This window comes from Lampris incognitus, chromosome 7, assembly GCF_029633865.1.
Source record: "Lampris incognitus isolate fLamInc1 chromosome 7, fLamInc1.hap2, whole genome shotgun sequence".
NCBI lineage: Eukaryota > Metazoa > Chordata > Actinopteri > Lampriformes > Lampridae > Lampris > Lampris incognitus.
The window spans coordinates 7,374,167-7,388,284 of record NC_079217.1 but is presented as its reverse complement, the minus strand read 5'-3'; the positions used below and the strand labels follow the sequence as shown (position 1 = coordinate 7,388,284).

Below are 14,118 nucleotides of genomic sequence, written 5' to 3'. Positions count from 1 at the left end.
TATAAGTAATATTAAACTGAATTTTGTAGTATTTGGTATTTATCTACTCTTTTCTCTTGTATTGTGCCTACAAGACACACCAAATATTATGTCATATTAAGTTACACAACTGGCCAATCACATATGTAATGGATCATACTCAGGTAGGAAGGTCATGAGAGTAATGTAAGTTAGTATGGTCAAAAATAAGTTTCACTCTATGTGCAGCGTGTGCCCGGACCTTTACCTTAGCTTGTTGAAAAAACATCACAAAGAACAGTGCGTGCGTTCAGCGTCAAACTCACCTGTTCTTGACAATAACGTGCTGGAATTGGATCAGGGTGATCATCCGTCAGTCCTTCTCCAACAAAATGCTTGGTACAGATCAACGTCATTTTATGGACTTTGTTAACATTGAATTGCTGGTGCGGACGGCCGCAAGCTCTGATCCAACGTAAACACTTCTCCAGCTGCTGCTTGGGTTTCGGAAAATTAAGGAACTGTACACCCACCATATGCAAACTATCCATGTATCTGGAGTCACTATTGCATTCCCCACAGCAGCGATGTTTTATGTACACCATGGCACGCTAGAAAAAATAGGTGAAAATGGCAAAAAATTACACAAAAAACAAAGAAAATTACAACAAACTGCTTACTTCTAATGTAGTCTAGTGCATCCGATGTCTGACTTCCGTTTGCTATGAAGCTTCCGCTTCCGCTCGGGAAGGGCTAGAAATAGCTCATGGACACTGCCCCATTGGTATTATTACTATGATTACAACTGCTGTCGCCATTACTACTTTTGCTACTATTACCACTGCTTTTAGTGCTACGATCTCGAATAGTAGTAGTTATAGTAATAATGATATAGCAATACTACTACTTACTACTACTACTACTACTACTAATAATAATAATAATGAATATCATTGTCCTCATTATCATCATCGCCATCAATAAAGACATATCTTGAGAACTCTTTAGAGCTGTACTGTTTTTAGAAGCATGGGAAAGCAGGCCTACCTGCTTTCCCATGCTTCTAAACTGTAAAAACAGTGCAGTTTTTAGAAGCCAAAGACCTCTAGATTGAATCTGTATCTGTCAATTTAGAGGTCTTTTGCCACATAGCAAAAGACCTCTAAATTGACAGATACAGACAGAAGAGAGAGATGGAGACAAAGATAGAGACACATCCATCCATTATCCGAACCGCTTATCCTGCTCTCGGGGTTGCGGGGATGCTGGAGCCTATCCCAGCAGTCATTGGGCGGCAGGCGGGGAGACACCCTGGACAGGCCGCCAGCAGGGCACGTGCACGTGCACACACACACACACCAACACACACACACACACACACACACACACACACACACACACACACACACACACACACACATTCTTCATACCTAGGGGCCAATTTAGTATGGCCGATTCATCTGACCTACAGTTAAGGTAAAAATTATTAGCTCCCTTTATGAAATCAAACAAAACCCTTAACTCTTCCATGGAAATGACCATAACCAAAAGTGTTCATTGTTTAATGGCTTCCAAAAGAACAAAGACAAAATCTCCACTAAACTTGATTAAGATATTTTACTGATGCGCTGAATTGAAACAAGAAAACAAAAATGACAAGGCCAAAATTGTTAGCCCTCTGACAGTTAATAATCAATAGTGTAACCTTTCTGACTCACAGCTGACAACAGCCTCTTGTGGTAGTTCCTAACTATGTTAGCACATCATGTCTCTTGAGGGATCTCAGCTCATTCTTCCATGGCAAACTGTTCCAGCTCATCCAAATTGTGTGGTTTTCGAGCGTGGACATTAACCTTGAGCTCCCGCCACAGATTCTCAATAGGATTGAGATCTGGGCTCTGAGAGGGCCACTCCAGGACCTTGATTTTGGTGTCCTTCAAATAGTTTTGGGCCAACTTGGATGTATACTTCAAGTCATTGTCTTGCTGGAAGACCCAGCAGCGACCTAAAGCTAGACAGGCAGTAGATTTCTTTACACTATCCTTCAAAATGTCAACATAATCTTCTTTCTTCATGGTCCCATGCACCCGAACAAGGTTCCCTGTGCCTGAAGCAGCAAAACAGCCCCACAGCATTATGCCCCCACCACCATGTTTCACTGTGGCAACTGTTTTTAGGGTTGAAGGCCTTCCCCTTCCTTCGCCAAACAAAAGCAACATCCATGTGCCCAAACAGCTCAAGTTCAGTCTCATCAGACCAAAGGAATGACTTCCAAAACTCATGCCCATGTTTCAAATGTTCACGGGCAAACTTCAGTCTGGCTTTGTTGTGCCGCTGTGTGAGCAATGGGGTTTTTCTTGGACCACCACAATGAACCCTCGCCGAAGTCTTCCTTGAAACATCAAGACCAGAAGAAGCCAGTTCAGCAAGTCCACTTGGCAGAGATCCAGGGATTGTTGTTGACATCTATGACTATTTTCCTCTCCAAAGTTTTTGAAATCTTGCACTTTTGACCAGGCCCAGGTTTGTTTCTAACAGAATTTGTCTCCTTGTGCTTTGCAATGATGCAACGTACAGCTGTTCTAGACACTGTGAAACGCTTGGAAATGGCAGTATAGCCTCCCCCCTTAAGATGAGCATCCACTATCTTCTTTCTGAATTCCAGACCGATTTCTGTACTTTTTGGCATGATGAAATTACTTCTTACCAAGAATTTAAGAGTAGTCCCTCAATCAAGTGTTCAAGTGCCACTAGCCCTGTTCATTGGAGTCCCTTAAGTAATGTTCAATGCTGATTGATTGCTCAGGTGTGGTTTGAAAGCTGAATGATTGCTCAGGTGTGTTTTGAAAGCAAAAAATCCCATGGGGATAATAATTTTGACCACCTCAAATGTTCACTACATTTGGTATAAAGCAAACCTGAAGATTTATTTTACATTCCAAAATGTACCAGATAGGGGCCTTAACATTGATGAATGTTTTACTATGTAAAGTTTTATGAATGATGCAAACATTGGGCAGAATTTTAGGGAAATGTTCCATAGTTCCTTGGGGGCTAATGATTTTTGACCTTAACTGTCCATGTCTCTAAACTGTGGGAGGAATCCGGTGCACACCCACGCAGAGAACATACAAACTCCACACAGAGGACGACCCGGGACGCCTCTCCCAAGGTTGGACTACCCCGGGGCTTGAACCCAGAACCTTCTTGCTGTGAGGCGACCACGCTAACCACTGTGCCACCAACGATAGAGAAACAGAGATAGATAAATAGTGACAGACAGACAGACAGACATATATGCATGAATACACGCATAAATGCATAGATGGAGGTGAAATTGTTTTACACGCAGCGAAGGTTGACAGTAACGGGGGGAGCACCAAGCATGTAAGAAACGGCAGTAGAAACAACCGATCCTGTTTATAAAAATAAATCCTCAAATACGCAACAACAACAAAAAAAATCCGCACACTTTACGCTGTTGGCGAGGCGTGAGACACACGCAAGGGCCTTTTCCAGGTCACCCGGCTCCTTTCGAGATCGACGCACTACTTAACCGCGAGCGCACTAGTCCGCGCGGGCGGACTAATCCCCGCGCGTGAGAAGGCCGGGCTTGTCAGTCAAACCTTTGAACGGTAAGCCGGCGCTCATCGCCGGACCCGCTGCCTTGGCGGTTGCTCGACGCCCCGAACGGCATCCGTACCGTCAGTCGGATGAACGGCTTCACCGGAGCGACTCGAGCGGAGCGCGCGGGGATGAGCAGTTCCTAAGAAACGGCGGCACCGACACGAGCAGCATCGTCACCGGCGGCGCCGACGGGAGAGGAGGACTCGACGTTAAGCCCGCGTTCACGTCCATTCAGGGAGTTGCGATGGTCCAGTCAAGGGATATCTTTTTAGCCTTGCTTCTTGTGGGCTCCACAGGTAAGGGAACCTCCGCGTTTACGTCGGCTCACACGCATTTTGGTTTTAGTGTGTCCTTATGGCGCACACACGCATATACACACACACACGCATATATATATATATATATATATATATATATATATATATATATAACCACAAGATGCGTGAGGCCGCACTTGCCGTGCGCCGCGGCTCCGCGGTGGATGCGTTGGCGCTTCGGCGTACCCCGCATTGTTTTGCTCTTAACTGTACTCCGTTAAGTGGCAGCCTCACCTGGGTGGCGGTTATAAAGCTATTACCGCTTATGTAGTCCCTATGTCCTGTGTCCTGGAAGAGGAGGTGATGCTCCCTCTGTCGTGTGCTCTTCAGGTTTCTCCCATTTTATTTTATTATTTTTTTTATGATTAGCACCCCCCCCACCCCCCACGTTGAGTTTCGAAGGTGTAATGACCGCTTATGTAGTCCCTATGTCCTCTGTCCTGGAAGAGGAGGTGATGCTCCCTCTGTCGCGTGCTCTTCATGTTTCTCCCATTTTATTTTTTATGTTTTTTATGATTAGCCCCACACCCCCCCGTTGAGTTTCGAAGGTGTAACGACGAGGGGTGTCGTAGTAGTGTGTTTGTCACTCATTCTATCGACGTCAGTTGGAGAATGCGTTGCGATGAAGACTTCCGGTGGGTTCGGGACGTGCAGTTATACCGATGACAGTTGACGCGACTCGTCTCCCTCCTCCGGTGCGGTCCGGTCCGGACACCGGGCGGGCGGGCGTCGCTTTCACCTCCCGTCCTTCGCCTGCCTTCGGTTTACTGTAAAAAGTGGCAGCCCATCGCCGCTAATTAGATGTGTTCGTTGGAATGAAATTGGGCTGCTGTGTCATACTAATTATTGTTTTTAGTCTTTATGAGGAAGGCGTCGGTCTATGAGCGCGCTCGTCATTACCAGCGTCACGTGCCTCGGACATTACATAAGTAACAGTGTCCGGTGGCGGCGTGTGACGCTGTTCCGTTATGGGACTGTTGAGTTTCTGCCTTGGCGTTATTAATCATCGCCCTGATCTGGTTCAGACTCTGGTGGCTTTACTGGCGTGAATCCCGTTCAGACTCAGATGGCTTTACTGGCGTGAATCAGGTTCAGACTCTGGTGGCTTTACTGGCGTGAATCCCGTTCAGACTCTGGTGGCTTTACTGGCGTGAATCTGGTTCAGACTCAGATGGCTTTACTGGCGTGAATCTGGTTCAGACTCAGATGGCTTTACTGGCGTGAATCTGGTTCAGACTCTGGTGGCTTTACTGGCGTGAATCTGGTTCAGACTCAGATGGCTTTACTGGCGTGAATCTGGTTCAGACTCAGATGGCTTTACTGGCGTGAATCTGGTTCAGACTCGGATGGCTTTACTGGCGTGAATCTGGTTCAGACTCGGGTGGCTTTACTGGCGTGAATCTGGTTCAGACTCTGGTGGCTTTACAGGCGTGAATCAGGTTCAGACTCGGGTGGCTTTACTGGCGTGAATCTGGTTCAGACTCTGATGGCTTTACTGGCGTGAATCTGGTTCAGACTCAGGTGGCTTTACTGGCGTGAATCTGGTTCAGACTCTGGTGGCTTTACTGGCGTGAATCAGGTTCATACTCGGGTGGCTTTACTGGCGTGAATCTGGTTCAGACTCAGATGGCTTTACTGGCGTGAATCTGGTTCAGACTCGGATGGCTTTACTGGCGTGAATCTGGTTCAGACTCGGATGGCTTTACTGGCGTGAATCTGGTTCAGACTCGGGTGGCTTTATTGGCGTGAATCTGGTTCAGACTCTGGTGGCTTTACTGGCGTGAATCCCGTTCACACTCAGATGGCTTTACTGGCGTGAATCCGGTTCAGACTCAGATGGCTTTACTGGCGTGAATCCGGTTCAGACTCAGATGGCTTTACTGGTGTGAATCCGGTTCAGACTCTGGTGGCTTTACTGGCGTGAATCCCGTTCAGACTCAGATGGCTTTACTGGCGTGAATCTGGTTGAGACTCAGATGGCTTTACTGGCGTGAATCTGGTTCAGACTCTGGTGGCTTTACTGGCGTGAATCTGGTTCAGACTCGGGTGGCTTTACTGGCGTGAATCTGGTTCAGACTCGGGTGGCTTTACTGGCGTGAATCTGGTTCAGACTCGGGTGGCTTTACTGGCGTGAATCTGGTTCAGACTCGGGTGGCTTTACTGGCGTGAATCTGGTTCAGACTCGGGTGGCTTTACTGGCGTGAATCTGGTTCAGACTCGGATGGCTTTACTGGCGTGAATCTGGTTCAGACTCGGGTGGCTTTATTGGCGTGAATCTGGTTCAGACTCTGGTGGCTTTACTGGCGTGAATCCCGTTCACACTCAGATGGCTTTACTGGCGTGAATCTGGTTCAGACTCTGGTGGCTTTACTGGCGTGAATCTGGTTCAGACTCTGGTGGCTTTACTGGCGTGAATCAGGTTCAGGCACGGATGGCTTTACTGGCGTGAATCAGGTTCAGACTCGGGTGGCTTTACTGGCGTGAATCTGGTTCAGACTCGGGTGGCTTTACTGGCGTGAATCTGGTTCAGACTCGGGTGGCTTTACTGGCGTGAATCTGGTTCAGACTCGGGTGGCTTTACTGGCGTGAATCTGGTTCAGACTCGGGTGGCTTTACTGGCGTGAATCTGGTTCAGACTCGGGTGGCTTTACTGGCGTGAATCTGGTTCAGACTCGGGTGGCTTTACTGGCGTGAATCTGGTTCAGACTCGGGTGGCTTTACTGGCGTGAATCTGGTTCAGACTCGGGTGGCTTTACTGGCGTGAATCTGGTTCAGACTCTGGTGGCTTTACTGGCGTGAATCTGGTTCAGACTCGGGTGGCTTTACTGGCGTGAATCTGGTTCCGACTCGGGTGGCTTTACTGGCGTGAATCTGGTTCAGACTCGGGTGGCTTTACTGGCGTGAATCTGGTTCAGACTCGGGTGGCTTTACTGGCGTGAATCTGGTTCAGACTCTGGTGGCTTTACTGGCGTGAATCAGGTTCAGACTCGGGTGGCTTTACTGGCGTGAGGGTGCAAACAGAGGAAAAAGCCAAACACCGTTTAAAACAAACACTGACCCTGCTGGCGATGGGGGAATTTACTCGGATGGGACTTGTGCGCTGGTTGAACAGGCATAACGTGCACGTCTCTTTGCCCCCCCCCCCCATGTTATTACACACACACGCACGCTTACACAGCGCGCACACAGTGGTCACGATTTACCCACCAGCCGAAGGGGCAACATGAAATATGTGCCCCACCTGATAGGTGTCGGAGGCGCTGTCATTGGCTATAGTTGATGTTTTGGCGTTTCTATAAAGGGTACATCACTGTGATGTGATGTGTTTTGTTTTTATTTTTCGTCACATCCATATATCGATTCAAAGCACGCACACACACACACACACACACACACACACACACACACACACACACACACACACACACACACACACACACGCCAACTGGTACTGTGTGACTCATCCGAGATGTTATCTGCTGATAAGATGATGAAGGGTTGGGCTGTATCCAGCATACTGAGGAAGGCTGGAAGCTGTGCTATGCAAGGCTTGTTGCCCCATCGCCGGTGTTATCTGATGCTGCTGAACATCTGGGAATGGCTTAACTTCGGTATTAGGGTGATAAAGGCAATATCTGTAATGGTCTGACAAGAGCCACTGTTTTTAAAACATCCAGCAGAGGATAAGAGGAGCATGCGCAATCATTATGTTACGAAACAGGAGTCCGCATCATGAATGGAGAACTATGAAATTTATTTATCGTTGCAGATGTGTCGGTCCTCACTCTCTTAGGTATGACGTTTAAGGAAGAATTCAAAATCTACTTTATACCCATGAGGCTTAGCCATTTGCGGTGTCCGATGACAAGCTTTTTACTAACCTCTGCCCACCCTCTTGGTTATACTGGGTAAGTTGATACGTAAGGAGCATATGGTCAGTTCAGTCAGTCATCGGGCACAAGGCAGGCTGACATGGCCTCACGGGGGTTCATGGGATTGCTTTAATCCAATGGTGGAGGCTACGATATTCCTTGCAGAGAAAAGCTGCAGAGACGGGCGAGAAGTCTGTCTGTGTGGTGGCAATACACCGGCCCATGTGCTCGATACCAAAATGAAGAAACCGTACAACGGAGGCAGAAACTTGTTTGATTCAGTTCTACTCTTCGAATTAAAGTTTGATGTTATGGTGTTTGATGGGTTTATGAATTCAACGTCGATTTAATCGACTATTCCCGAAATTATCTTTGCCCCATTAAATTGCCGTTGAATAATAGCTGCATCTTAGAACGCTCGACACAGCCTTTTAAACTCTGCGTGTCGACCTGTGGAGGATTTTTTGTTTTACTTTCTTTCATGGAAGAACTAGATTAGCTCTATGGAGTGACGTACCTTGCACCTAAACCATAAAACGAGCAAACCGCAGCTTGTTAAGTGTTGCCGTGCCATTTCAGAAGATGCTTCCTAGAGATCTGCAGGTATTTCCACGTTTTCTTTTTGCACAGTTCAGTGATTAGTGTGTATGTAAATGACTGCAACTGTAAGAAATGAGATAGGGATGGTTAGGGACTCCATGAAGAAGATCTAGTTTAGCTGTTATGAATTATAATCAACAACCGGTGATTCGCACAACACCGACCAGTCCCGTTAATACGACAGACCTGAATGGCTTAATTACGCTCCATCACAACTCCTCGCTGAAGCGGACCATAATAATCTTATGTAATGCTTATTTTCCCTCCGGTTTGTCCATGCTTGTTTGCGAGGCTTGCATAGCTCGCTGATTCATTTGTTGGTCTATGAGCCAATTCTATTGGTCTGCTGTACAGTCGATGGAGCAAACATTTTTTTAAAAATTGCTACACTTCCTCAATACAGACGTATGATCTAAACATTCCAGTGTGGTTAAAGGAAAATCCCAATGTGATGACGGATAATTAAAAGGGATGGCTGCAATATTTTTGGCTTCACCCACCGACATTGTTGAGTGGCAAGCTATCTGTCATTCTCTTTCCTTTTCATCCGTCCCTTCATGAGAAATGAGCGTGTCGAGCCTTTTGAAATACATTTTTTTAACGTGTTTTTAGATTTTGTTCCAACTTGGAATAATGGCTCCCTCGTGGAATATCTTCAAAATTGCATTTCTGACCAAAAAAAAAAAGGTGAAATGCCTGCTGCCCAAATAACTGTCAAACCAGAGACAGCCCGCGTGACTAGGGTGTGAATACAAATTCCTTAGAACTGTGGGATTAGAAAGTAGAGAAGACTCGCATGCTGCGTGTCATTGTGTGGCAGCTTTCAGCAGCATAATGTAGCCCCCCCGGTCTTGGGATTGTTTTGCTGATCTTATGTTACATCATCAGTTACATGTGCGGAAAGTGGTGATGACGTAGCCGGGGTCCATTGCACTTACTGCTCCATTTAAGCAGCAAGATGGGACCGTGAATGACTGCAGACTGACCTGCAAAGGGCTCAAGAGTTGGATTGAATTTAATGACAGTGTAAACTAATATTTCCAGAAGCAGTGGCTGCAAAACACAGCAAACCTCAAGAAGCATTTGCTTTAGTGTGGTTTGAAGTGAGAGCATGTCCCAAATGCCTTACATTTTTAAAGAGACAGAATAGACTTGGAACATTGATAAGTAATGCCTGAATTATCCCATGCTGTTGCTGTTCATTGCAAGTTTTGAATAAGTGCAAATAATATATTCTGCCCATATATATATATATATATATATATATATATATATATATATATTGTAGGTATCCAAACATAGGATGACTCTGAACACTTTTATTCTTTCACACTTAAAAGGGGGAAATTCCTTAGAGTAGATGAGTAGCATGAGGTGTCAGGATCCATAACTTTATTATCTACATTTTATATATACACTACCGTTCAAAAGTTTGGGATCACATTGAAATGTCCATATTTTTGAAGGAAAAGCACTGTACTTTTCAATGAAGATAACTTTAAACTAGTCTTAACTTTAAAGAAATACACTCTATACATTGCTAATGTGGTAAATGACTATTCTAGCTGCAAATGTCTGGTTTTTGGTGCAATATCTACATAGGTGTATAGAGGCCCATTTCAAGCAACTATCACTCCAGTGTTCTAATGGTACAATGTGTTTGCTCATTGGCTCAGAAGGCTAATTGATGATTAGAAAACCCTTGTGCAATCATGTTCATACATCTGAAAACAGTTTAGCTCGTTACAGAAGCTACAAAACTGACCTTCCTTTGAGCAGATTGAGTCACATTTGTGGGGTCAATTAAACGCTCAAAATGGCCAGAAAAAGAGAACTTTCATCTGAAACTCGACAGTCTATTCTTGTTCTTAGAAATGAAGGCTATTCCATGCGAGAAATTGCTAAGAAATTGAAGATTTCCTACACCGGTGTGTACTACTCCCTTCAGAGGACAGCACAAACAGGCTCTAACCAGAGTAGAAAAAGAAGTGGGAGGCCGCGTTGCACAACTGAGCAAGAAGATAAGTACATTAGAGTCTCTAGTTTGAGAAACAGACGCCTCACAGGTCCCCAACTGGCATCTTCATTAAATAGTACCCGCAAAACACCAGTGTCAACATCTACAGTGAAGAGGCGGCTGCGGGATTCTGGGCTTCAGGGCAGAGTGGCAAAGAAAAAGCCATATCTGAGACTGACCAATAAAAGAAAAAGATTAAGATGGGCAAAAGAACACAGACATTGGACAGAGGAAGACTGGAAAAAAGTGTTGTGGACGGATGAATCCAAGTTTGAGGTGTTTGGATCACAAAGAAGAACGTTTGTGAGACGCAGAACAAATGAAAAGATGCTGGAAGAATGCCTGACGCCATCTGTTAAGCGTGGTGGAGGTAATGTGATGGTCAGGGGTTGCTTTGGTGCTGGTAAGGTGGGAGATTTGTACAGGGTAAAAGGGATTCCGAATAAGGAAGGCTATCACTCCATTTTGCAACGCCATGCCATACCCAGTGGACAGCGCTTGATTGGAGCCAATTTCATCCTACAACAGGACAATGACCCTAAACACACCTCCAAATTGTGCAAGAACTATTTAGAGCAGAAGCAGGCAGCTGGTATTCTATCGGTAATGGAGTGGCCAGCGCAGTCACCAGATCTGAACCCCATTGAGCTGTTGTGGGAGCAGCTTGACCGTATGGTACGCAAGAAGTGCCCATCCAACCAATCCAACTTGTGGGAGCTGCTTCTGGAAGCGTGGGGTGCAATTTCTCCAGATTACCTCAACAAATTAACAGCTAGAATGCCAAAGGTCTGCAATGCTGTAATTGCTGCAAATGGAGGATTCTTTGACGAAAGCAAAGTTTGATGTAAAAAAAATCTTATTTCAAATACAAATCATTATTTCTAACCTTGTCAATGTCTTGACTCTATTTTCTATTCATTTCACAACATATGGTGGTGAATAAGTGTGACTTTTCATGGAAAACACAAAATTGTTTGGGTGATCCCAAACTTTTGAACGGTAGTGTATATATATATATATATATATATATATATATATATATATATATATGTATGTATATATAATGCAATTATTTCTTTCACCCTGATGTTAGGTGAATCGCCTTTATCTCGGTACAAACCTGCAGAAATAGTTTTCCTCATTATTGGGCGATTTATTCCCAGCATTTCGCCAATTAAGAGGTACTGAGAAACAGTACCAGCCGGTGGTCGTAGGACAGCATTGTATAATGTGCAAAAAGAGGAAACAAGAGACTGGTCTAAAAATATTCCATGAAATGTTTCATATATCACACTTTGAGTCAGCGTGTCACCAAAAAGCCCCAAATTAGACATGAAAAGTTGACCTTGCAGGTAGATTCACAGACTTCGTGACTGCTCGATAGAAGGTGGAAATGTGTGATGTTCTTTTATCTGAGGAAGGGAACTGGAATAAATAAGCCCGGAAATTTACTTTGTACCAGTTGTAGTTTGTTACATGGTATTGATAACAAAAGTTATCCTGTCTTATTAACCTGTGTGGCAAATTTAGTCAATTTATGTCACCCAAACTACTACAACCCCGAACCACATCGAGGGAGATCCTGGGAGTGGCACAGTAACTCGAAATCAGTCATGCCAGCTGTGAGGCCAGCATTTCTTTTAACCCCCTTTCCCCCCAATTGTAGTTGGTCAATTTACTCCGCTCTTCCGAGCCGTGGTGGTCGCTGCTCCACCCCCTCTGCCAATCCGGGGAGGGCTGCAGACTACCACATGCCTGCTCCGATACAGGTGGAGTCGCCAACCACTTCTTTTCACCTGACAGTGAGGAGTTTCACCAGGAGGACGTGGCGCATGGGAGGATCACGCTATTCCCCCCAGTTCTCCCTCCCCCCGAATCGGCACCCCGACTGACCAGAGGAGGCGCTAGGGCAGCGACCAGGACACATACCCACATCAAGCCCCCCCCTCCCCCTCCGCAGACACGGCCAATTGTGTCTTTAGGGACGCCCGACCAAGCCGGATGTAACACGGGGATTCGAACAGGCGATCCCCGTGTTGGTAAGCAACGGAATAGACCGCTACGCCACCCGGACACAGGATAGCATTTTAGCTGTAAAAGAGAAGTTTAACAATATTTCCACCTGCAAGAAGATGAAAACCATATGGTTGGCAGACAGATCTTTTGTTTCCTCTCTGGTCCCTTCATCCTTCTTGGTTTGTGGGTCTAGAAGTGGTATTGATGAGTGCTGCACTTCAGCAGAATTTGAAATTGTTTCGGCTTCGGAAATAAGTGGAGCATTTGTGGCGCTAGGCTCTCCAAAACGTCAGGGCCCTATACTGAATCGAGAGTGTTAAAAACCTTTCATCAGGAAAAAATAAATAGAAAGATACTGGAATCACTTTTTCATAGGCCTCATGTAGGCACAAGGCCTAAGTCTACTGAGCACAAGTTTTTATTTGTTTGGACTCAGTGAAAGTAGTAATTTGCATCCATGTCACTGCTTGTCCTTATTGGATCAGAATTCCTGATCAAGAACCAAGCCAAAGAAGAAAAACTGTCTCTTCCACTACATCTTGACATGGATGTGTCTGGTTTGATCATATAAAGTGACACGCCACTGCTTCGTTTTAGATGGCATTTAGCGGACCATGTCTCCGGTAATAATATAAAAAATGGGTTGGCCTTTTGGTCAGCAGATAATGTGTAGGGAAACATCTGACAGCTCTGTATGTTTCAGGATATTTTATTCATGAGACTCATCATCTACATAGATTCATACCTGTCATTTCAGCCTCCGGTAAAATCCTTTCAGTTTCTCAAACGCGCCACTTCAAAAAATCGCCATCTCCATAATAGGCGGTCTTAGGTAGGAGAAGCAAGAGAGACGGTATTTTTGTCCTAGTGAGGATTGCCTGTCTCCTTTCGGTTGTGATGGATAGTGGATTAGACAGATCCAGGGCTGAGAGAGATGAGGAGAGATGCGTTGCCTTCGGGGACTTGAAAACATGACGATACACATGCACATGACTCTCAGAGGCACTGTCAAAAGGACATACAACTTCCTTTCCTAAGGACCTGCTTACATAAGAGTCACTGGCTGTGGGCTCAGTCTTTGAGTATTCAGTAATTAGCCTTGGCGATGGTGGCGTCTTTACTTCTCTGCAAGGAGCAGCTAATGCCAATCTGTTGGCTGTTATTTAAGAATAAGCAAATCAGGTTTTAATTTATTTTATTTTTTTAATTTATTTCTGATTTTTCCCTTTTTTCTCCCAATTTAGTGGCCAATTGATCCCTATTTTAATTCAAACACCCACCCTCGTATTGCATGCGTTCGCCAACTGCATCTCTCCGGCCGGCAGTCTCGAAGGAAAGCGCCTCCCCACTTTAGTGACAAGGCGAATCCAAGCCGAACCACTGTTTTTCCGACACACACAGAGACGCATTCACATGACGAACACAAGCCTACTCCGCCCCCCTCCCGAAGACAGCGTTGCCAATGATTGCTGCCTCATCGAGTCCGGCCATAATCAGGTTTTAATTTAGTCCCTCTATTTGCCTCACACCTGTTTGTGATTGTGGCACCGAGCAAATGTCCGAGGGTAGAACTGGACATGACTTTTGTTGTTGCCAAGTTGAAAAATCTGCAAATTAATTAATTAGTGTCCTACATTGTGCTTTAAACAAGGTAAGATCTCAATGCTGTTTATTGTGGGGGGAAAAAAAGAAATGGAGGAAACACAAAACA

General features: G+C 45.3%; 1 protein-coding gene across 1 annotated transcript in view; it reads left to right on the top strand.

Annotated features, from left to right (window-relative positions):
- The first annotated feature begins 3,625 nt into the window (after positions 1-3,625).
- The window catches only part of ncam1b (neural cell adhesion molecule 1b), a 167,135-nt gene continuing 156,642 nt past the window's right edge, over positions 3,626-14,118 (top strand). The window contains exon 1 of the mRNA XM_056284103.1: positions 3,626-3,881. Coding sequence (XP_056140078.1) covers positions 3,830-3,881 — 52 coding nt within the window. The 5' untranslated portion in view covers positions 3,626-3,829. The remainder of the gene's footprint in view (positions 3,882-14,118) is intronic.